Here is a 26123-nt window from a genome sequence, read left to right on the forward strand (position 1 = left end):
CGTGTAATCGCAGCCTAGCAAACTGGTAAATGCTGCCCAGCCGCATTCCAATCCCCTCGATAGCATGCGAGGAGATGTGTACGTGAACACACCCCCTCGCATGTGGCCAAACTGGTGAAACTTTTTCTCCCTTTTGATAATAAGTCAGTCTAGACCACCGGTTCTTAAACTCGGTCCTCATGACCCCACACAGTGCATTTTTCCTCACAGAATCACAAGTGAAGTTATTAGCTTTTAAAATGTGTCCGTAATGAGTGCACCTGCAGGGTGACCTGGAAAATGTTAACCGAATTTGAGAACCTCTGGTCTAGACTAACTTTTATTTTGGCTGCTGTCCGCCAAATTCGAGGAGGGTGCTGATGTCATGTGACATCAGCCGCCCGGCCCGAGCAGGCATCACCATGCCTGTGTTCTCAGAGGAGCTCCCAGCATTTTTATGTAGACGCTCCTGGGGCGCCCTGTACCCGCCTCTCCCTTCCCGGAGCGAACGGCTCGGCGAGTGTGGTCGGCAACCATTGAATGATTTCTCCAGTGCTCGCAGATTTGAGACACCTCTGTGGTGTCTCAGATCTGCAAGCTCCCTGTGCGGGAAGCCCCCGCACTGCCAGGTGCAAGCGGGATGGCATACATGTTTGCTGTGCCAGCTCACACCCAGCATATACACATGTGCCGAAAGGTGCATGTGCAAAAAATTGATTCCCCCCCGTGCGATTGTGCGGGGGACCGATTCAATTAGAATAACCCCTAAGGTGCGATTCTGGCTAACCCTGCTTGGTAATTTTGACTGTGTACATGGCTTTTAGGGACAAAAGGAAAAAGGCAATGATCCCGTATGAATCACACAGCACATAGTTATACTAATCTGCTTATTCCTTTGTGGAAAACTACTAATCCTAATTTGAGTATATACTGTACTAGCGACTTAATACACTATTTGGGAATTAAGATGCATCATTGGGGAAATAGTACATGAGTATAGGAATTGATACCTGGGGTGGAGCGTCAGAGCCAGGCCCATATTGCACAGAAAGGTTAGGTATTTAATCACAAGTCTGTATTTTCCCTGTAACTACTAGTATATGATATATGGTATCTGCTCTCTATGTAAATATTGTTCTTATCAATTCTGTTTCAGGTACATTCCTCCAGACAAGAGAGAGGAAAATGATCAGTCTACTCACAAGTGGATGGTTTATGTACGAGGTTCTAGAAAGGAACCAAGCATTAATCACTTTGTGAAAAAGGTCTGGTTCTTTCTTCACCCGAGCTACAAGCCCAATGACCTAGTGGAGGTCAGGTGAGACCTACTGTAGCATTTGAGACACTCTGTAAGTGGAAGCTTGTCTCCAGAGCATGTTTCATATAAAGCTGCTGACAATGAATCGAATCAGGCAATCAAAATGATGAAATACGTTAGGATCAAAACTTTGATATATGGTAATACCTATAGCATTTGCTATGTTGCACTTGACTAGATTTTTTTTTTTTTTTACATTTAATAATTTATGGTGAAAGTACAAATGATGTACAAGAGTTGATGACTGTAGTATCATCCCTGTAGTTAATTACTGCAGCCTAAGAAAGTGTTTTAGATCTGTGAGGAGAATGCTAATACATTTTCTTCTTTCATTTGCTATGTATTTGTACTCTATTCCTTGGTGGTTGCTGTCACTGGGGATTATTGGGTCTAGTTATGATTTAATATTTTGCTGGTAAATTACCTAAAACGCCCAAATGTATGTAGGAGGCACTGCGGCTGCAATCTCCGATCCCTCCTGCCCGCCGCATCCTCCATAGGTTACTATGGGGATGCAAAGCTGCCCGATGTTTCAACATTGGGCAGCATAGTTTCAGGTCTCTAGGGGCTACAGCCATTCTGAGATGGTGGTAGCCCATTGTAGCCTATGGACTACAGAACCAGTGTCTGCGTGGGGCCAGCACTAACTGTGCATGCGCAGACCCATCTAAGAAGCCCCATCATTAATACACCATGACTAGATCTGTTCTGCAGCGAGATAAAACCCTTAAACAAGGTTCGGATAGGTTTCTCCTGCTCCCATTTCCATTCTCCTTTCATACATTGTTAAATTAAAGAACATACACAAGGTCGTATGTATAGGCCTTTGTGCACATGCTCATAGCTCTGGTTATGGGGTGACTGATCATATTCTGTTTCAGGGAGCCTCCTTTCCACTTGACGCGCAGAGGTTGGGGCGAGTTTCCAGTTAGAGTGCAGATTCACTTTAAGGACAGCCAAAACAAGCGGATTGATATCATACATAACTTGAAGGTACTTCCTCTTATGTGAAAAAAGGTTTGATATAATGCGCATTGGAATATTCATCATTTTATACTGCATATAAATACTAGCCGAAACACCCGGCGTTGCCCAGGTTTAATTTTCCGGTTATCAATGAGATGGACAGGCTTCCTGGGGGAACAAGGTTCTGTCTGGTGCATCCCGCCATGAGGTCTGACCGATCCCAACCCCCTAGTATGTCTTCTGTGATCCAGTGTCACCACTCTGAAGTTTTCTTCCAAAAACCATGCAGTGCAAGGCCCAGAACAGGCTCCCTGGTTACAGGTTTCACCAGTGCATTCGGCTGTGAGGATCCTAGCCCCACTAAAGCCTGTCCAGGATCCAACAGGGCCACCTCGTGTTGGTTTCATCACATTCACTGCAGGGGTGTCCATATGCAGAACTTGACAAACAGACCACTGAATTTGCAGGAACTCCATTCCTGAACCTCTAATTAAATTACGTCATCAGGATCTGGGGCAAAATGTACTTTCCATAAGATCAGTTTTATTTTAAAAGTCCCCTGTGATTGCCTTCGTTTCTATATACAATTTATGTCTTTCTTTTCTTTTCCATTGTGTCCAATACCCTTTATAGGGCATACAGTAGGTCCACTATGAATATTTGTTCAATAATCCGTTTCTTTCTCTCTTGTTTTAATCTCTTTTTCTGTAGCTGGACAGAACTTACACTGGTCTGCAGACTCTGGGGGCAGAAACGGTATTTCCTTTTTGTTATTTCTTTTCCTTTTTTTTTTTCTGATGATAAACCAAATTTTTATTTCTTTCAAAGCTCTTATTTTGTGACCTTGAATATATTTTGTCAGTGTGTTGCATCTATGTAATCATCTATCATGTGGTGCAAAATGAAGCCTATCCCGGGATTGGCATCCTTTATATTGATTATTGGCCTTGCTGAAAGTTTCTCTGAAGTCCTGGGGGCTTTAGTGTAAACTCTAAAATAAAAACACCGCTATAGAACAAAACAAAGGCAGGAGCGAGAGCATCAAGGAATCAAGAAATTGTCGAACCTGTGAGTAGACGATAAAGTGGCAACCTTGCAACGTTTCTCTGCCAAGTCCACATGCCAAGCTCCTGACCAATAAAGTTTAGAAAAAGTGTATACAAATGACCTTGTGATTCTAGGGAGATATCGTTGTCTTGGACACAGACCGACTTCTCTTCACCATGGATAGTCTGACCCGCAAAATTCCCATTCCATATAGATGTTGAGCACACACCACATCTAGTGTGGCAACAGAGGACAAGGCATCACTGGTACCATGGAAAGAAGGAACCTCTATCTCCTAGTTGATGTGAATATGAACTTCTGTATAAGCCACTTGATTTTCAACAGATTTAAAACTGCTCAAAGGGATATTTTTGGACACCTTATAGCGCAAGAGCTAAATCTCCATGATCAACTGTGGGGTGCAAAGAGTGGTTGGAGATAGAGAACCCCCTGTAAGAAGATATGAACAGATATAATAGCTGATAGGAGCCTTTGCAAATTAACAGAGCTGAGACTTGGCCCTTAAGTGAAGACAAAGGCTGCCCTAAATTAAAACCTGACTGTAAGTAGGACCAAGATCTTAGCTATCCTTAAAATTTGTTTTTAATGTGACGAGCACACCAGGCAAAACAAGCTTTCTGCACCCTGAAACAGGCTTTCTGACGGCACATCTAGTGCCGATTACTGAAGCTGAAAAACATCTGGCCTTCAGGAAGGCTGTTTCACCATCAACCCTGTCAAAGGCAAATTTTGAGATCTAGGTGGAGGGAAGGCTCATGAGATAAATGGTCTGGTCTGAACAGAAGGCTCCAGTAGGTCGCAATTCAGAGATGCCTGAGATCTTCACACCACGTTTGACTCACACAATCTGGGGCTACCCCTTCAGTTTCAACTTCCACGATACCTGAGGTAGAAAAGACAGTGAAGAAAAATGGCCCATTGCACCAGTAACACATTCACTAGAAATGCGATTAGGTCCCACATTCTGGAACAATACCTAGGGAGCTTGTAATTCAGTCAACATTCCAGTAGGTCTATGCAAGGGCAGCCTTTTTATAGACTCTACCAACTGCTGGAAAACCTCTGGGTGAAGAGACAACTCTCTGTGGGAGCATGTCCTGGCAGCTGAACTAGTCAGCTTACATGTTCTCCACCCTGTAGATCACACACCGCTCCAAGATATGGTAACACAAGATTCCACCATGAAAAGTTGTCAACTGAGTGATCATTCCCCAGCCACTGAAGCTGGCCTCCATAGTCACCAGGACTCATTGGTGGGCCAGAAAAGGGTGGTCCTTGTTCACATTGGAGGTCTGTAGTGGTCAAAAGAGTGACTGGTGACCTGGTGTGAACTGGAAAGCTGTCCCACTTGGAAAGGATCTCTGTCGTGGAGGGGAACTGAGTAAATTCCACTATATAAAGGGGGAAATTTACTAAAGGAAATTTGTAAAAAAATAGGTGTATTTGTATTTAGAAAAACACTTATTTTTGACATTTACTATCCCGAAAATACGGCAATTCGTATTGATAGCACATCAATACGAATACGAATTGCCGTATTTTCGGGATAGTGAATGTCAAAAATAAGTGTTTTTCTAAATACAAATACACCTATTTTTTACAATTTTTTTACAAATTTCCTTTAGTAAATTTCCCCCATAATGTCCAATTTTCTGTCCAATCTTTCTGGCTGGAGTGAAAAATCCAGTACGGTATGGAAGGAAAAGACAATCGGCCATTTGTACCCAATGGCCAGATAACCTCTAATGTGGACTTAAAATGACCCAGTTATAAACCTGTAACTCATTTTATTGCATTGGAAGCACAAATGTTGATCATGTTAGTGTTACTTTTTTCTTTTCTTAATGCAAAATGAGCTGATTATCCTTTGTGTGTGTTTTTTTTTTTTTTGTGTGTGTGTGTGTGTATAGGTTGTTGAAGTTGAACTTCTCAGACATTCCATTGGGGAGGAATTTCTCTACTCACAATCTTCAAATGAATCTAGTCAATCAGAGGGGTGCACGTCTGGACCAGCCATTGTTAAATTATCTTCTCCAGTAAAAGCTGCTCATGAAATAACAGACAAAGGTAAATGCCGCTTTTATGAGAATACTTTTTAGAATAGAATTTAAAACCTTGCAAAACCCATGTTTTTATATGTATCATTGTGTAGCTTCTAGCGGGCATTATAGGGCAGATGTGGTTACCTGAGATGTCTTAAGGCCCCCATACACTAGAAAGATTTGTCTGACCTATAAATTGCATCTGATTTCCCTTGAACTTCCCCGGCAGCTTCCCAGGAAGGCTACATCCAATTTGACACATGATGTGCCATTTTTTACATCCAATTTGCGTCAGATGAATCTCATGTGATTTATCTGATGCAAATTGGATGTACCGTAATTTACCGTATTTTAAAATACGAATTCACCTGTCACTGACTGTGCGCTCTCTGTATATGCTGTAGCAGTGCACACCGGTCTCCACAGCTCGACAGGGGGACACCAGCGTGTCCCGCCCACCAACCCCAGCAACAAGTGAGTTGTTCTCTCAGTACACTGAAATCAGGCTTGCGCTCCATTGCAGCACAATACCTGATTGGTTCTGCGGCTGTCCATGGACTCCTGTGCCGGTAACATCGGTACACTGACATCAGGCTTGAGCTCCGGTGGAGTACGGCGCCTGATTGCCTTTGCGGCTCTCCATGGACTCCTGCGTTATTAAAATGTAAACACAGTCTATGGAGGGCCGCATAAGCAATCAGGCGCCATACTCCGCCGGAGCTCAAGCCTGATGTCGGTGTAATGTATACAGAGAGAACAACTCACTTTCAGCTCAGGACAGTGCAGCAGCGGTGGTTCCTCTCTCCCATCTCCCTGCTTCTTCCGGTGACGTGCTGCGGCTGCTGCGCGGGGGGGGTCAGGCGGAGGAGGGTCTAGAGCTACGGAATAGATATATCTGATCTGACCCATCATGGGTGCTTTTAAGCACCCAAGATGTGCCCAGATTCCGATATATCTTATCTTCAGCAGGTCCGACGCCCTGATCCGATCTGATGCGCATGGGACCGCGCATCAGATCAGATCAGATGCGATTTTCGGCCGATATCACCCGATTTATCGGCCCAAAGTGCCGACATAGGGTGAAATCGGCCGAAAATCGCATAGTGTATGGGGGCCTTTAGTCCCATTTTTTCAGAACCATTTCGATGCCTGTGTATTCCATTACATGGGTGAAAAATTACTGAAAACTTTGACCTAAAAATCGTGAAAATTGCAGCATCAAATGAATACCCCCCAATAGCTGTGTACAGCACATGTACACTTTAGCCAAAAGACAGAGAAGCAGAGGATTCCTTCTGCAAGGAGAAAAAAAAATCACATTTTATGGTTTTTGTTTTTATTAAAAATAATTAATTAATTAAAAGAAAAAAAGTTTGTGCTTTTATCCCTCCTTTACAAATGTTCCCTGTGCGTCAGACTCATCCCCTCTACATCTTCCCCTTTTCAATTAACTTACACACCATAAACTCACACGTTTGTAAAGTTCCCCAAGGACATAGAAACATAGAAATTGATGTCAGATAATAACTACTTAGCCCATCAACTCTATATCTACTGTATTTATATAAAAAGCAGTGCTCTATCACCTCCGGGCTGAGCTGCAGCAGCGTAGGTGTCTGTGCGGCTCTCTGTGGACTCCTGTGTTAAATTCTTACAGAGAGCCGCGCAGGCAATCAGGTGGTGCCGTACACTGCCGGAGCTCAGCACAGAGGCGACGCAGCACTTCTTCTTTTGCCGCTCACTGCGTTCAGCGCTCCCTTCATTTGTGACTGACAGCCTGACAAGACGCTGCGGCGGCTTCTGTCTTCCGGCTTCCGGTGATGTACGCGTGGGGGTGGGAGGAGGGTCCAAACATATGATATATCGGATCTGATACATCATGGGTGCAAAAGCACCCACGATGTGCCCATGATGGGTCAGATGCAGATATATCTTATGTTCTGCAGGTCCGACCACCTGATCAGATCCGATGGGCACGGGACCGCGCATCAGATCAGATCAGATGTCAAACACATCCGATTTTTGGCCGATTTCACCCGATATATCGGCCCAAAGTGCCAACATCGGGTGAAATCGGCCGAAAATCGCATAGTGTATGGGGGCCTTTACACGTTTTTTACTCCCAGGTTAAAATGCCTCCTGCTGTAAGCAATAATGGTGGCCAACTGCTACCTCAGGGCTACTCTCTCGACTTTACCCAGGAGAAGAGACCACAGAACTGTAGCTAATTGAATTTGAGGGTGTATGAGCGCCTTAAGGTGCGTACACATGGGGCAATATGATCGCTGGCCATATATTGCTAGCAATATATTGCTCAGCAATCATATTGCCCTGTGTCCCGTTTTCATCTGCGACCAGAGATGGTCGCAGATGAAAATTTAAACACTGCTGGGCGAAGAGGCAGGGGATGTCGCTGGTCGGAGGAGCATGCACCTTCGACCAGCGACCATTCAGGGGCTGAAAACGGGAGCGCGCACCCGGCGATTTATCGCTGGTGCACACTCCAATGGTCGCTCAGCGACCATATTCCCAGCAATTTCAGCCCCTATCGCCCCCGTGTGTACACAGCATTAATGCTGGCGTCCCAGCTAAACAAAATAAATAAATAGTGAAAATGGGCTCCACCTGGCTGTTCAATTGAAAAGTTAATGGTCAGCGTCTGTTTGCTTGACCAGTTGTTAATTTGGCTTTGTTCTGGGATGGGAAGGGTTAATGGGTTGTTCCTACAGCAGCAGTTCTTCAGATCAACAGACAGAAAAAGAGTGATTGTTAGTAGTGCTGTTAGTTTTTGATTTAATACTGCAGAAGTTTGGAGCATTTGTTTTAGAACAGCAGTCACACAGGTGTTAGTCAAACTTAGCTTGCAGTATGCAGTACTTGTAATACACTCACCTCTCCTGGCAAGGAAGGGAGCGAAGGGGTCCCGCCTCTGTGGGCTGTATTTGCAGTGGAGCAGCAGCATGTGGGTGAAGATGGCTCGTACAAGAGGATGTCTTATTGTGCGGCCTTCAGGCAGGCTCACAGACCAGGTGGGGGCGCAGGACCTCAGCTGGTGACTCAAAGTGGGCGGAAACTCACACCAATGTAGGCAGTTAGAGTTCATCTGTATCTTCCTCCAATTTGTACGTGTATGCCAGGGATGGGGAACCTTCGGCCCTCCAGCTGTTGTTGAACTACACATCCCAGCATGCCCTGCTACAGTTTTGCTCTTTGGCCATGCTTAAACTGTTGCAGGGCATGCTGGGATGTGTAGTTCAACAACAGCTGGAGGGCCGAAGGTTCCCCATCCCTGGTGTATGCCCTCATTGAAGATGATAGTCTGCAAACTATTTTCATTATATAACGAACTTAAATATTTTTTGCAAATGAACTTAAATGTGTGTTTAGAGCCTTGTGGTCTATCCAGTCTTTTCACACAACTATTATGCACATGAAGATCCATGTTCAAATTTTGTTTAAAAAAAAAATGGGGCACTTCTAGCATCTAGGAGAAAACCGTGTCACAGTGGAACGTGGAGCATGTCGATAATTAGGGAGTACTTAGGTCCTCCATCAGGGGGAGTGCGGCTTTCACTCCAGTGTATTCTTCAATGCAAGAATTCCCATAGACCACTCTGGAATCCAGGGCCCCGGCAGTTGATGCCTTGGTGTCGTAATGATCTTTTCAGCTGGCTTAAGAGTGCCGCCATTCCTACTTCTCCCAAGACAATAGGGCAGTAAAAGGTCACCTTCATACTGATGGCTCCACAGTGCCCTCACAGCTTTTTACATGCCAACTGGCTCCTTCTGCTTGCTGAGGAGACTTGGACAATGCCTCTTCACGGTTTCAGTATTGAATCCCGGCGGTCGGGATCCCGGCGTTCAGAATCCCGACGCCGGAATCCCGACAGCCGAAATGCCGACAAGGGGGGGACGTGGATCGCCCCCCCGGTGCCACGCTACGCTCGGCACACTAATTTATTCTCCCTCCAGGGGTGTCGTGGACACCCACGGAGGGAGAATGTGTCGGCATTTCGGCGTCGGGATTCTGAACGCCGGGATCCCGACCGCAGGGATTGTAACTGCATCCCCTCTTCACAAGGATCTACTTTATCAGTACTTTTGTCTATATGGACTTAAGGTGGCTACGTTTAACGGCTTGGCTCGGTATTACATCTGTGTTTTTTTTTTTCTTACTTAGATTTAAGCGAGCAAGCTAGATGTTTCTACAAATTACTACAGATTTTGGAAATTGTTGACCATTTCAGTTCAACGGCCTCTTCACTTTCCTTCAGACTGGTGTGAAGGCTGCATTGTTGCTTACCCTCGCATCCCATAGGCTCTGTCGTGTTCTTCACCTTCTCTCATCTTTCATGAGGAAAGGGCGGAGCTTAGTACTCGTATGTTTTTTATTTTACTGTGAGTGGTTTTGGTTGTTCACAGTAACCAACCTATTGTGGTTCAAGTTTGCCTTAAAATTTCTAATATCGTGCTCCTCCGGAGGCTGTATGGGCCATAAAGAATTTTAAGTGTGCAGTATGGATTTCTACAAGAATTGCTCCTTTCGAGCTTATCACTGCATAAATATGCTGGGAAAACTGGCCACTAGACTCTAGTTAGGTTTTTCTAGAAGTGAAACTTATAGTGCAGCCTTATGACTGATTCGTACTTTGCAGTTTATTCCAAATGTTCGTGGTTTCCTCTTGGGCAGTTGCCCTGGGTGTGTCGTGACATATTTTTTTTGGGTGGGCACGCATACTTTTGTAAAATGATATTGTGTTGACAAGTTTGGCATCTTCCAGTCAGTTTGGCTGCAAAGTTTTGCAGGATTCTCAGTGCTCTTAAGATTCCCAGCGTATCCTATGGATGAAAGAGAACGCAGTATTTGGTACTTACTGATAAATCCCTTGCTCTGATTCCATAGGGTACGCTGGGCACCCACCCTGCGCTGTTCCTTCCTGCAGTTGGTGAATGTGCTTAGTTGTAACTGTATACTTGGTTACAGTTCTTGGCCTGTGGTATAGCTTGTACATGTGTGTTTCTGCTGTTCATATTTCCTATGGTATCTCCTCCTCCGTTGTTCATATTACCATCTCTATTCGGGCACAGCTTCTTAATTGGTCTGAGGGGGAGGAGCAGGTTACACACTAAAAAATTTGTTAAGACTCCCGGTGTACCCTATGGAATCAGAGAAAGGGATTTATTGCTAAGTACCAAAATCCTATTTTTTGTTTTATAAGTACAGTCCCCTGTTTTCCAGGGCTCACCTGATTGGAAAAATAAAATGTTCGCTTTGTCAAGGATCCTTTAGACATCATCAAATGCTGGCTTTTCGGTACTTGTTTCCTAGCACGGCGCCAGCGATTTTAATTGTATCCATCGGGTCCTAAAAAATCGCATCCATCGCATGCAACCAAATCACATGCGATGCGATCGACGTGATTTTTACATTGGAACCAATGTAAAATGGTCCCTGAGACCCGATTTTACATTGGGCCCAATGTTAAATGCCCCCCAGACCCCAATTTGCATTGTATACCCACCCTGATGGGTCAAACCCCCCCCCCCCCCCCCATTGTTAACGCCACCCCACGATGAACGCCAACCCGAAGCGTGGCGAGCGCAGCGGTACGCGTCCTCAGACCTTTTCAACCCCCCACTATCCACGTCGACGTGGAGTTGATTTTATATAGTGTGGCGAGCCACCGAGCCTGAAGCGTGGCGAGCGGAGGACGCTCATTACTTCACATGTATTACGTGTCCCCACGCAGGGCTCGCTGCGCTCGCCAAGCTTCGTGCTCGCTGCGCTCGCCACACTTTATAAAATCAACTCCACGCCGACGTGGATAGTGGGGGTATGAAAAGGTCGGAGGACGAGTACCACCGCCCCTCGTTGACTCACTGCGCTCGCCACGCTTTGGGTTCACGTTCATAGTGGGGTGGCGTTAACAATGGGGGGGGGGGGGGCATTTGACATACAAATTATGTATTTCAACAAGGAAAAATGCGTGCTTGATCAGGTTGAGAACAGGTGATTGACTCGGCCATTGCAGAATAATCCTCTTCTTTCACTTAAAAAAAAAATATATTCGCACCACTCTATTGAGCTACTTTTAGTCATTGTACTTGCCTATGCTTCATCTTCCGGTGGAGGCCATTAGATCCTGATGCAACGGCAGTTATTTGCCAACATTGGGTTCCTGGTCAAAGATTGGTGGTAGTGGTAGTGACCAGATAACCACTCGTAAAGCCCCCACTACAAAAAGCCTGTGGATGATTTGTGTTTTTAAGCATTCTCAAAAAGCCACAAATGAATCAAAATAAAAGTTATTAAAATTAAATTAACAATAAATGGCAACTCTTGCTGCTAAAGGAGCAGATAACTGAAGCACCCTATTGCATGGACACTTACATAAAAATGATTGAATGTTGGAAAGGGGATAGAGAGGAGGATATTCAAATCTTTTATAGAGTCAACAAAGTGCCTTCCCTAGCACAAGCCATCTAAAGATTGTCCTTCACAATGGAAGTCACAGAAATATAATGTGTGGAATTATCCTTTTTAATGTTTCTATGGCACAGTTGTGGCTGTTTTTTTATTTTATTTTTTATTTTAATTTGTCATTTTAGTATCCATTTAATTTGATGTGTTATTACTGATCTTGCTTTTTTTTTTCCCCCTCATTTAATATAAGGTTTTAACATGACTTCAGAACCCACATTATACACTCAGCCCTCATCACTTGAACGCACACCTACAAAAATGACCCAGAGGTTCACTATTGGAGCTCATGGCAGCACCGCTTTCCAGCCCATCACTACCAGCTGCAAGATTGTCCCCCAAGGCCAGGCAACAAGCTTTGCTGAATCCCCTGGGAAATCTTTCCAGCCAATCACAATGAGCTGCAAAATTGTGTCTGGTATGGCTTCCTTCCATGTCTTTGTTGCCTTACACTGGTGGGAATATTGCTCTTAAATTCTCCAGTTGCTTTCCTGCTTTGTTATGTCTTTTGCTTATTCTTCTATTTTCCAACTATCAAAATGACTCTGTAATGCAAATCTATTTAAAGGGCTTGGGACCAGCTGTTACCAGGGCTTTCATATTATGCCATACTGTAAATAAAATATTAGATTTTTTACAATTTTCAGACCCATTTCAGCCTAGCCATTACATTTACGTGCCACAAATACAGTAGAACTATTTTTGTATGAAGACAAAATAACTGACCAGTGGTGTTGAGTGTGGGTGGAAAGTGGAGCACCTTGAGTGGCAGCCCAGTTGATGCCTTGCTAAACTACCAGTGTTTTAGGCATCTGTGCCATTTAATGGTTCCGGCACTGTTCCTGTCAGGTCAACTTCTTCCCATTGCCCTCTCATCCCTCTTCAGGATGCCTGCCAAGGAAACACTCCTCACACAGAGGAAGCCATCTTGTACAGCCACACAAGCTACTGCAGTGAATACTGGCAGCCAGGCTATGTGTTGAATCCTTCTCTGTACCTGCATCAGGCCAAGAAATCGGGCAAACCACATGTGTTTTTGATCCGCTCCAATCTTATGTGTGGTCCCGTGCCCATCGGATTGGTGCTCCTAGATCGTAACGACCTGTTGGAGTTACACAAGTGTCAAACATTTTTTTTTAAAGCGGCAATCATTTACACTGCAAAATCAAACTGGTTTTGCCGTGTAAATGATTGGCGCTTTAAAAAAAACTGGAGATTTCTTACCAAATCTCTCACTTTCTGGTTCTCTCACCAATTACATTTCACCCCAGGTGGTTCACACTTTTTCCTTTTTTATTTTTTTTATGGAGCTATCCATTATGGAGCACCCTATAAAAATCACAGGTTCTCCCGAAAACATGGTTTTATGAACATTCGTGACCGCTACTTAGTACTAACCTCTGCTGAGCAGGCTGCACTGTGTATGTGCGATGGATAAATTAAAGCATATTGGAGAACCGTTACAATATTAACAAACCTTATTTAGTTCAGTTTTAAAACGCATTCTTCCAGAGTTTATCTGCTTGAACAAATGAATGTGTGTGTGTGTGTGGGGGTGAGATGCCTTTTTTTCCCCTTTCATTTCTACATTTGGACTTTTGTTGTCATGCTGTTAAAAATGCTATCTCTTACATGTGCTGGTATCCATTTTTCTATTTTTCTTTCTCCCAAAAATTATATTTTATATCGATCTTATATTACAGAATGTACTTAATATGTCTGGCAATGGCATTGAAATGGGTTTTTGTTTTGTTTTTTTGCCTTTTAAACATACAGGTAGCCCTACAAGCAAGCACTCCAGTACCTCCCAGGCGGGAACCCGCTCCCCACTGCCCAAGATACATGGTAGCAGTTTCATAACTCAAAATATAAAGGTGACTATTCATATATGTACAGTATCGCTCTTCCCAGTGCAAATAGTATACATGAATCTGGTTCTTATATTCGCCTTATATATTAGTGTATGTTGGATCTGTGTACCAGGGTGGTCTGGTTCTTATATATTAGGGTGTGTGGGATCTGTGTACCAGGGCGGTCTGGTTCTTATATATTAGGGTATGTGGGATCTGTGTACCAGGGTGGTCTGGTTCTTATATATTAGGGTATGTGGGATCTGTGTACCAGGGTGGTCTGGTTCTTATATATTAGGGTATGTGGGATCTGTGTACCAGGGTGGTCTGGTTCTTATATGTTAGTGTATGTTGGATCTGTGTACCAGGGTGGTCTGGTTCTTATATATTAGTGTATGTTGGATCTGTGTACCAGGGTGGTCTGGTTCTTATATATTAGTGTATGTGGGATCAGTGTACCAGGGTGGTCTGGTTCTTATATATTAGGGTATGTGGGATCTGTGTACCAGGGTGGTCTGGTTCTTATATGTTAGGGTATGTTGGATCAGTGTACCAGGGTGGTCTGGTTCTTATATATTAGGGTATGTTGGATCTGTGTACCAGGGTGGTCTGGTTCTTATATGTTAGGGTATGTGGGATCTGTGTACCAGGGTGGTCTGGTTCTTATATATTAGTGTATGTGGGATCAGTGTACCAGGGTGGTCTGGTTCTTATATATTAGGGTATGTTGGATCTGTGTACCAGGGTGGTCTGGTTCTTATATGTTAGGGTATGTTGGATCAGTGTACCAGGGTGGTCTGGTTCTTATATATTAGGGTATGTTGGATCTGTGTACCAGGGTGGTCTGGTTCTTATATGTTAGGGTATGTGGGATCTGTGTACCAGGGTGGTCTGGTTCTTATATATTAGGGTATGTGGGATCTGTGTACCAGGGTGGTCTGGTTCTTATATATTAGGGTATGTGGGATCTGTGTACCAGGGTGGTCTGGTTCTTATATATTAGGGTATGGGGTATCTGTGTACCAGGGTGGTCTGGTTCTTGTATTAGTCTATGGTAGATCAGTGTACCAGGGTGGTCTGGTTCTTGTATTAGCCTATGTGGGATCTGTGTACCAGGGTGGTCTGGTTCTTCTATTAGCGTCTGGCTGACATAGATATGGTTGACGTTATCAAAAGAGTGGCATGGCTATGATTGACATGAGTTTTTGGGGGGTTTTCTTTCATTTTTATTTTTACCTTTTTTATACTTGACCATCCACACGGACTCTGTCTGGGAATGGTAATGTGTGCTGAGCCCAGCAGTAGTATGGAGTACCAAAGTATGGCAATTGAAGAGCTACAGGTAGAGCCATGCTTATCTGTCTCTTTAATAGGATTAAGTGAGCCAGGGCTGTCGGACTTAATCCCCTGCTGTATTGTTCTATGTGTTGTATTGCAGCTGAGAACAGTATATGATAATAAGCCTTGGTTGAGCCATGTCTCACCAGAGAAGGCTAGTTGAAGAAGGCTCCATCTGTACACTAATTAGGGTCCACATGTTTAGGGTGTCAACATTGACACCAAAGAGTTTTTAAAAAAGCTCATGTCAACATGTTCATGTGTTGATCTTATTGCAGTGTCGGTTGCATGCATATTTATTTATTTACAGTTTCTTATATAGTGCAGCAGATTCCGTTGCGCTTTACAATAATAGACAGAGATAAAACAAAGTGGGTAACAACAGACAGACTTGGGGGTTAGAGGGCCCTGCTGCAAGCTTACAATCTATAGGGCTATAGGAGGGAAACACAAGGACAGGCACCAGTAATAGCATAGCTTGTAGGTCCAGAAGGGAAGCTATATACATCAGTGCCTCAGAGGGTTATGCGTGTAGAACTTATATATGATTGGCCTGCCTGAAGAGGTGAATTTTCAGGGAACACTTGAAAGTTTGGAGGCTAGTGGAGAGTCTTATTGTGAGTGGAAGGACATTCCATAGGGTGGGAGCAGCACAATGAAAGTCCTGTAATAGTGAATGGGAGCTAGGGATCCGCTCAGATGAGACGCAGATCTTGTGCAGAGCGCAGTGGTCGAGATGGGAGATATTTTTTGATCAGTAAAGAGATATATGCTGGTGCAGTATGGTTAATAGCTTTATATGCTAGCAGAAGGGTTTTATATTGCATATGGTAAAACACAGGTAACCAATGGAGGGACTGGCAGAGCGGATCAGCAGACGATGAGCGTCTTGCTAGGAAGATCAGCCTAGCAGCAGCATTTTGAATGGATTGTAGTGGTGAGTCTGTTCTCGGGAAGACCAGTTAGGGGACTATTGCAATAATCATTGCGTGATATAATGTGTTGAACTAGACATTGTAAATGTTCTGTACCAGATCCTGGATGCACAGTGTGGGTGTCCATCTTGGTTTTCTGGCACAATTTCATATTGTTTTCTTTGTGCTTCTCTAACTGAAATGATTGCATTTGCTACATATACTTCTTGTGCTGTATTATGCAGAGTAAGATGGAAAGCAGTCATAAGAATGTATGTGAACAGGTGTTCAGAGCAATGTGGTTACCATAGCAACAACTCTATTTCAATTGATTATTTTATAGAAGTTTAATACTTAACTGATTTTGTGCTTACCTTTGATTGGAGTTTAGTATTCCAGCCGTTACTATGGGGCTTACTCAGCCCTGATCTCAGGTAATTGCAATGTCTGTGTTCTTCTTAGCAGGAAGAGTCTCTGTTTGCAGCAATGCCTCCGCTATGTCCTATTGGAAGTCATTCCAAATCCCAGAGCCCAAAAGCTACGGCAGGAGGACTTGGCGCATTCACAAAGGTAACGGGTGATGTATTTAAGTTTCACAGACCCTCTCTAATTAGTTAATTGATGCAAAGAGTATGTTGATGTAATGGCTTTACTCTGACCTCAGAGAAGAGGACACTTGTAAAGGAAAGCTACACGGTGGGAGAATGATGTTAAATTAATTATTTATTTATGAAAAGAATACTATGTCAGGCATGTCCAAACTATGGCCCTCCAGCTGTTGTGAAACTACAAGTCCCATCATGCCTTGCCACAGTTTTGCTATTAGATAATGCTAAAGCTATGGTAAGGCATGCTGGGGTGTGTAGTTTCACAACAGCTGGAGGGCCATAGTTTGGATATGCCTGCTATAAGTGTTGTATAGATCAATTATGTATTCTTCCATCCACTAGGGCAGTGGTTCCCAACCCTGGTCCTCAAGTACCCGCAATAGTGCACGCTTTCCAGGTCTCCACACAGAATGACAAGTGCTATAATTAGCTCCACCTGTGGATCTTTTCAAATGTGTCTGAATAATGAGTGCACCTGCTGGGTGACCTAGAATACGTGCACTGTTGGGGGTACTTGAAAACCAGGGTTGGGAACCACTGCACTAGGGACATACGGAAAACTGGGTATAGCCTGGAGAAGAGTCTGGGCACCAAATGTTTTCAAATTCTTTTTTTTTTTCTCAGCCGCCCCAGACTCCCTCTCTGCTTATACCAAGCCACCAACCAGCAAGTTTAAGCTTGGCAATGGCAGGAGCGGGTATTTTTTTTTTAGTGGCGGCTATTAAGTGGCTCCCCAGCTACTTTTTCATTTATTGTTTATTTAGCTGTGTTAGTGGCTCATTCCAGCCAGTTGGAGGGGCCTTCTTTGCTCCACATGGCACTTCTTCTGCAGTACAGTTTTGTACAGTGCAAACGTGATCTTCCGTCTACACTTTTATTTGGGGCATAGAGGCACAGGAGGAATAGTTCCTATAGTACCAGTCCCCTGAACGCCTTTCCTGGGAGTATGTTTGCATGTATGCCTGGTTTTCTTCTCCTGCTGTGGGCTTGCTAATACCCCTTTTACACCAAAAACCCTGGTCCGACCCTGGTCTTTGAACGCTGGAGTTTCAAGGGTCTGACCCTGCTTTATACTGCATTTACACAGCACTTCGACCTGGGTCGGACCTGGGTCTGCACCATTTACACTGAACCTGGGTCAGCCCTGCCTTTCCTTGTTGATATATATATATATATATATAGATATATATAGATATCTATAGATATCTATATATATAGATATATATATATATATCTATATAGATATATATATATCTATATAGATATATATATATCTATATAGATATATATATATATATCTATATAGATATACATATCTATATAGATATATCTATATATAGATCTATATATATATATATATATATATATATATATATATATATAGATCTATAGATCTATATATATATATATATATATATATATATATATATATATATATATATATATATATATATATATATATATATATATATATATATATATATATATATATATATATATATATAGATCTATCTATATAGCTTGGAGGGGGTAGAGGGGGGAAGCTGTCCCCGGGTGCTGTGGGGGTAGAGGGGGGAAACTGTCCCCAGGTGCTGCGGGAGGAGGGGGGTCCCTGCGGCTACTACGTGGAGATGGGGTACCTGTCAGCGGCCAGCCTGACACGGCGCTGCCACTGCTGTATCTCCCCCGCTGCTGTATCTCTTGCGGCGGATGGCGGTGTCGGCAGTCCCTCGGCGGTCAGTGTCGGCGGTCAGTGTCGGCGGTCCCTCTGGCGCAGGGGAAAAGACCCTATGATTGCCGGCGCTTCTGTATCTCCCCCCGGCGGCCGGTCCTTGCGGCGGATGGACAGTCAGTGTCGGAGGTCCCTCTGGCGCAGGGGAAATAGTACTATTTCCCCTGCGCCAGAGGGACCGCCGACACTGACTGTCCATCCGCCGCAAGGACCGGCCGCCGGGGGGAGATACAGCAGCGGCAGCGCCGGCAATCATAGGGTCTTTTCTCCTGCGCCAGAGGGACCGCCGACACTGACCGCCGACACTGACCGCCGAGGGACTGCCGACACCGCCATCCGCCGCAAGAGATACAGCAGCGGGGGAGATACAGCAGTGGCAGCGCCGTGTCAGGCTGGCCGCTGACAGGTACCCCATCTCCACGTAGTAGCCGCAGGGACCCCCCTCCTCCCGCAGCACCTGGGGACAGTTTCCCCAGCGCTGCACGCTGTGGACCCGCTGCGGGTGCCTGGACCCGCAGCGGGACCATTTACACCGCCATTTACACGGGTCCCATCCGTGTTCTACCAAGGTCAGGACCTGGGTAGAGGACCCGTGTAAATGGACACGGATACCCCCCATTTACACCGCCGAGGATCCGGGTCTGACCCGCCGCTGACCCGGATTTTTCGGCGGTGTAAAAGGGGTATAACTAACCTGGCTGTCTGGGAGCAGGGAATAGTGGAGGGGGGAGTCTGGGGCTGCTGGGAAAAAAATTAACCATTTAGTGCCAAGTCTATACACCATATTCCCTATACCCCCATTGACTCCTAGAAAAGGCATTAACAAGGTAATAATATAAATACTCTTATTGCTAGGCAACCTGTGGCTTTTGTGGACTCCCAGCACGTTACGGTGTTGAAATCAAACACCCGATCCCAGATGACATTATCAGTAAACTCATTGAGCATCGTTTTATTAGGCTCACTTCTGAAGTGCTGTAAAACCTTGCCACCTATAACAGAAGTCTACTAAAATGTTGATGTGTGATCATTTTGGGGCTACTGGCATTTGCTTATTTATAGTAACTTTGCTGATGTATGTATTTTGTTATTACAGGTGATCATCAAACAGGAGCCTGTGGAAGGTTCTCAACTACAGCCAGAAACTCCTTCAACATCGCAGCCATCTCTACAGCAAATTGTCACCATGAAGGGGAACCAAATGATTTCCGTGTCTCCCCAAAAGAGCGTAAATGCTGCAGAGGGCTCTAAGGTATTTCATCACGTACAGTATATAATCAAAAGCTAAATGCGCAAGAGCTTTATGTAGGTCATACATTTTTCATATAGTCTAGCACATGGTTCATTTAACTGTATTTGCTGCCATATTCTAGCTTTCTCCTTTTGTTGCAGGTTGTTGGACTTCCTGTTGGATCTACTGTCCAGCCATCTATTAAACCTTCTGTAACGATTAGTGGTGGCCAGATCCTTGTAACCAAACCCAGCTCCTCAGCTGCCAAAGCAGTGGGGGCAAAGCAGATGGTTGCACAGGGTGTGGCAAAAGCCGTAGTAAGCAGCGGAGGAGCGAGTGTGTTACCGCAGTCCTCCCAGAGCTTATCCAAAGCACAAGTTGCATCTGCTATAACAACAAAAACCGGATCACAAGGCTCCGGTATGGACAAAGCGTTTTCTGTTATTGGTTTGGATGTATATAAAAGGGTATATTGATACTAAGGGATTGAGGGCGGCTATTGAAGAGGCTGGGGGCAGAAGTTTTTTAATAGAAAAAAGTATTTTTTTTTTTCTTGCAGTTATGGCAACTCTTCAGCTGCCATCAACAAACCTAGGAAACCTGGCAAATCTACCTCCTGGCACCAAACTCTACCTCACTACCAACAGCAAGAGTACATCCGGCAAAGGGAAGCTGCTGCTTATACCCCAAGGAGCGATACTGAGGGCTGCAAATACAGCCAGTAAGTGAAATGCCGTCCCTCCCTGTGTTGTCAGAGCTGCTGTTCAGTTCACACATTTTGTGATTGTAATGAGAACACACACCAGTAACTGCAATAGCTGTTTCTATTGTTCCTTTGTTTTCTTGGCACACTGTTCACCTGTCAAATTGTTGGTTACCAACAAGTTGTTAGACAGTCATTAGGTCGACATGTGTCTAGGTCAACAGGGTCATTAATTCGACAGGAGTAAGGTCAACAGTGAAAAAGTCGGCATGGTTGCTTTAAAAAAATGTTCACCCTTATGTCGACACAGTCATTCTAAACACTAAAACGTACCACTGCGTCCCCTCGCATCGCTCACTGCGCTCGCCATACTTCGGACACACTATTCTCCCACCACGCCCTAGTGGATGGTAGGGCATCAAATACCGCCTGTTGGCACATGTTGTGTCCACATGGACAACGAAACGTACCACCGCATCCCCTTGCATGGCTCGCTACGCTCGGCACACTATTTTATTCTCCCACCACGCCCTAGTGGATGGTATGAAATACGGCATGTCGGCTCAAAAAACAGTAAAAAAACAACCATGTTGACCTATCTGCATGTCACCCTAATGCTTGTCGACCTACTTGATGGTGACCCAATGACCGTATCCCCGTTACTCAGGTGTCTCAAACACAGCACTCACTGTCTAAGGCTTAGTACATCTGCCCCACAATAATGATACATGGGGGTAGATTTAATAATGTGGGCTTAAGGTTCTTTATGGTCGCAGGATCGCTTCACCACTTTTTCGTGGTGAGACTCACCTGCAGTTCGCCCAAATTTATGTACAGAGTTGGCTTCGTTATGGGAGTGTGTTATCCCCTGTTGCCAGGGATACGCTGCCTCCCATAACGTATGTGCACTGCCGTCCGCCTGTCTTATCTGCGCATGCGGGAGATACTTTTAGATACGTACCCGCCGGTGCATGCGCAGTTTTCCATGTTAGGCGCCGCTTGTTGGTCTCCGACGGCTTCAGATTATAACTGCGCATGTGCCGGGTAATGTTCGCAGGGGATGCTAGGAGGCTGTGTACCTGGAGCATCCGCAGTTTTAATCTGAAGCCACCGGAGACCAACAAGCGGCGCCTTTTAAGGAGTGGGGTTTACGGGAAGTTTGCGCCGTGGACAATAGGGGGTTTCCTTTCTGCAGAAGTGTAAGGTACACTACCTGTACCTATTGTAGTAGAAAGGGGGGGGGGGGGGGGTTTACACCTTGCGGTGTCACTCTGCGCTGGGAGACCTCTGTGGATGTTACCTGTATTCTTGAGCCGTAATTACAGCCAGCATAAATGGATATCAGACGCTTGATTTCAAATTTTATATGACATTTATTTAGCGATGTAGAGAAACACAAACAATACAGTCAAATTGGTGATGGTAAAAAACAAATTCATATACTGATTAACTACTAGTTACTCAGTATATGAATTTGTTTTTTACCATCACCAATTTGACTGTATTGTTTGTGTTTTTCTACATCGCTAAATAAATGTCATATAAAATTTGAAATAAAGCATCTGATATCCATTTATGCTGGCTGTAATTACGGCTCAAGAATACAGGTAACATCCACAGAGGTCCCCCAGCGCAGAGTGACACCGCAAGGTTTAAACCTTCCCCCTTTTCTACAACAAGCGGCTCCTAACTTCATACACAGGAGACCCGCAGCGCCATGCACTGCATGTTAATGGAGGAGCACGTGGCCACCCGGACCCTTAAATAAGGTATGAGCCAAGAGCTCATTTAAAATACCAAATATACGTTAGCCCTCCTCCCCATAGCGCTGCACGCTCAACACCCGCATCGCGGGTGTGATAGATCAGGGGAAGCGCTATCCCCTGCCTTAGCACATGGGGATACCGCATATGCCCCTGATCAAATGTTAATAAATCTACCCCTCAGTGTGATAATGGATATAATGTAAGGTCTACTCTATTTACATCTGCTGGTTTTGTATGTTATGTACACAATAGTGAATATTACTGATCATTTATTCCAGATCTCCAGTCAGGGGTGTCTACCAGTGGGGGCTCCAGTGCAGCCAGTTCTGCTAGTGGGTTGCCCCAACATCTCACCTACACATCCTATATTCTGAAACAGACTCCTCAGGTGCGTACGTCATTGATTGCACAAAGTATTAAAGGGACGTTTGCATTAAATCTGCTGTGTACATTTTCCTGTGAAAGGGGAATATTATTATTATTATTATTATTTTATTTATAAGGCGCCACAAGTGTTTCGCAGCGCCGTACAAAGGAACAATACAGGGAGACAAAACTTGGCATAACATTGAATAAATAACAAAAATACAGTACAAATAAAGAGCACCACAGTTCAATACACATTACAGCTTAAATGTAAGTAGTGAGGACCCAATCAACCTACAACTAGAGGCTTGAGGCCAATGATGGAGATGAGTATGCAGACGAAGATGGTCACTGAGTGTTGTAATAAAGGAGAGCTGTGAGTGAAATGTGAAGAGAAGTGGGCTTTGACAACAGGAGGGAAGAGGGCCCTACTCGGAGGAGCTTACAATCTAGTAGAATATATATGATGCAGGCTTTGGGCAGATTTAGGATGTTGGGAGTGTCGGCTATTTTGCCTCTGGCCGGATCTGATTCGCCCATATATTGTGGCAAAGTAGGCCCTGTATCAGCAGCATGTATTATTATGTATACAACAGAAGAGGAACAGTGTTAGCTGACCTTTCTTACGAATCCACTCCCACGCTTATGACTGCTGTGACTGGTGCTTGTATGGAGTCTGTAAAAGGGCTGGTCAGAAATCCCCCAGCAGCACCTTCATCTAATTTGGGGGGGTTCTGCATTGGTTTTGTCTGCACTATCCCTGGCTGTAGGATCCAACAGAGGGACAGTGCTCTGTGGTGGCGAAATGACACGGATCATTCATTCGTTGCATGGCATATCAGCGCCATCTAAAATCTAGAAAAGCGCAGACACTATACATACAACGCCGGAATGTTCCATACAGGGATGAGATATCTGCTGCAACAGTGTTAATTTCATCAATGAAAATTAGGACTAAAAATTTTTTTTCGGTCTAAAATGTGACGATAACGAAAATAGGAATGTTTAAATAACGAAATTGTTGACGAAATTCGTCCATGTTGTCATGACTAAAATTGACTAGATGAAAATTCTGTATAATTTTCGTCAGGGCACCACATTTTTCGAGTGATTGATTTTTTGGATTCTTTAATGAATAATACTGTATTTTATACAGTTTTATCCATCCTCTCTGGTCCTAGATTTTCTTACTTGCGATACGGCCACGCAACAACTCTTTGTCATGAAAATCACTCAGTCAGGTTATGTAGCTAGCTAATTAGTAACCTTTAGCTAAATAGCTATATATTATAATATGCATCCTTGCAGCTTCATTTTTTTTTGCAGTAGACTAGTACTGCACTACTTACTTGTATCAGACAGGTTGTATTTTTATATGGTTATTAAAATTTAACATTTTTAATAAAAAAAAAAAAAATGTATTCTTGAATTGATATTTGCCGAAAAAGAAATGACCTGCTGTGAAGGAAATAGTATTTTTATTGCTCTTGTTTGGTACCTAGATTACTAAACACATAGTGAAAGGTATACAAAGCATTCAGCGGCATGATTACATCCATTAATTACAGTATCAATAAACTGCACAGCTGTGACTAAATGAATGACTAAAATTAGACGAAAATGTTTGTCAAGATCCACTGACTAAAACTTGTCTAAGACCAAATTATAAAATAAATTTTCGTCAAATGTTAGGAAAGTGACTAAGACTAAAATTAAATAGAAAATTCCTGACAAAATGAACACTGTGCTGCACATAACGTCCTGAGATACCCCAATACTCCTTAATGGCAGGTAATACCATCTGCCCAACACTTACTTGCAGTTTGCTTTAATCCGACTCAGAATCAGGGATAATTCTGTACAATCATCACCTAATAATGAGAAAAATACAAAGTGCAGCATAAACTGGTATTTCTAACCGCTTATAGCTGTGTCTGATCTCGCATACTTGTTTTGGTGTTTACTGTATAGGGCACTTTTTTAGTTGGACAGCCATCCCCACAGACATCTGGGAAACAAGCTACCACAAACGTGGCTGCTCAGGGCAGCTCCGGATCCACCGCACAGGGACAACAGACATTGAAAGTAACTGCAGGACAGAAAAGTGCTATAATTGCACAGGTAAAGGTTGGTCTCTTCTTATGGTCTGTTTTATACGTCTACTAAACTTCTGTCTGTGTAGTACTAATCATAGCAAGCTCTTGTATATCACTGCTCTGATCTACATAAACACGTATACTATTCCTGGGATAATATCATTGGTATTGCGCTATCTAAGGATAGCGGCTGTTGTGCTCAATGATCACAATAGGGCCACAGGCTAATTTTTTGAAGGTCATTGCTACACAACATGTGTACCCAGCGATATCGGTAGGAGGGGTGGAGCGGAGGCCATGCTGCATTCTTGTTAACTATGTCCTCTGTCATCTGCACATGCAGGACAATGGATGACATTGTAAACGATCCAAGGGAACGCAGGTCATTTACAATATAGGCCCTTATTCTGGTTCACTCCCAAAGGCAAATTCCTTCTCAAATGGACAAAACCCTGTGCACTGCAGGGGGTGGGGGGCAGATGTAACGTGTGCAGAGAGAATTAGATTTGGGTGGAGTTTTACTTCAAAGTGAGATCTATATTTCAGTGTAAAAATAAAGCAGTCTGTATTTTCCCTGCACAGAAACAAAATAACTCACCCAAATCTAATTCTCTCTGCACAAGTTACATCTGCATGTCTCCCAATATGCATAACCTTAAAGTTATCCACATTGAACCTCAATTTCCATTTTTCTGCCAACTCATGTAGTTTATTTAAATCCCTCTGTAGCATGGAAAATCTTTATCTGTTCTAATTACTTTGCACAGTGTTGTGTAATCCGCAAAGAGGGATACTTTTCTTAGTATTCTGTCCTCTATATCATTAATGAATGTTAAATAGAAGCGGCCCTAACACCGATCACTGTGGTATGCCACTTAGGACTGGTATCCAACCTGAAAATGCAACGTTTACCACTACTCTGTTCTCTATCCTGCAGCCAGTTTCTTACCCATCTAAAAAATTTTTACCCCTAGACCCAAATTCTCTATTTTGTTTACCAACTTCTTATGTGGCACAGTATCAAAGGCTTTTACGAAGTCCATGTAGACCATGTCTACAGTATACCCCATATCTAGGTTCTTGCTGACTTACTCGTATAAACTTAATAGGTTATTTTGGCAGGAACGATTTTTTACAAACCCATACTGGTTTCTACTGATTGTACTCTGCCCCTCAAAATAATTCAGGATACCATGCCTTTTAAAATTCCCTCAAATTTCCCCACAATTGATGTTAAGCTAAAAGGTCTCTAAAATTGGCTGGGTCATCTTTTTCCTTTTTGAATATTGGTACTACTTCCACTCTTCTCCAGTCCTTTGTCAACATAACAGATAAAAATAATTTATCAAAAAGTGTAATATAGAGGATTTGCTAACTCCTCCCTCTGTTCCATTAGAACCCTCGGATGATTACCATCTGGAGCTGGTTATTTATTTGGCTTGATTTTGCAAAGCCTCTTGTGGATCGCTTCTGTAGTGAAATCTATAATTGGTTCTAGTGAGCACCTCCCATATGTGCCTGTCGATTCCACTGCCTGCTCCTCCCTAGCAAATGAAAAAAATGTATTTAACATTTCAGCTTTATCCTCAGTAATGCCATTTCAGTTAACGATGGTTAAGGGACCTATGTTCTATTTTCTTAATCTTTCTCTATTTATATATTTTT

At 43.7% G+C, this 26123-nt stretch overlaps 1 protein-coding gene across 7 annotated transcripts in view; it reads left to right on the forward strand.

The window, feature by feature from the left end:
• The window catches only part of YEATS2 (YEATS domain containing 2), a 58405-nt gene that overhangs the window by 8969 nt on the left and 23313 nt on the right, over positions 1 to 26123 (forward strand). For 3 of the 7 annotated variants that reach the window (XM_083178261.1, XM_083178266.1, XM_083178260.1), the window contains exons 7-18: positions 1136 to 1297; positions 2179 to 2290; positions 2975 to 3019; positions 5242 to 5398; positions 12048 to 12272; positions 13631 to 13728; positions 16419 to 16526; positions 19393 to 19548; positions 19689 to 19947; positions 20087 to 20248; positions 22275 to 22384; positions 24334 to 24489. In XM_083178261.1, coding sequence (XP_083034387.1) covers positions 1136 to 1297; positions 2179 to 2290; positions 2975 to 3019; positions 5242 to 5398; positions 12048 to 12272; positions 13631 to 13728; positions 16419 to 16526; positions 19393 to 19548; positions 19689 to 19947; positions 20087 to 20248; positions 22275 to 22384; positions 24334 to 24489 — 1750 coding nt within the window. The remainder of the gene's footprint in view (positions 1 to 1135; positions 1298 to 2178; positions 2291 to 2974; positions 3020 to 5241; positions 5399 to 12047; positions 12273 to 13630; positions 13729 to 16418; positions 16527 to 19392; positions 19549 to 19688; positions 19948 to 20086; positions 20249 to 22274; positions 22385 to 24333; positions 24490 to 26123) is intronic. The other 4 variants (XM_083178262.1, XM_083178263.1, XM_083178265.1 and 1 more) reach the window with 4 other exon arrangements.

This window comes from Crinia signifera, chromosome 3 (assembly GCF_055691185.1).
Source record: "Crinia signifera chromosome 3, ASM5569118v1, whole genome shotgun sequence".
Lineage (NCBI taxonomy): Eukaryota > Metazoa > Chordata > Amphibia > Anura > Myobatrachidae > Crinia > Crinia signifera.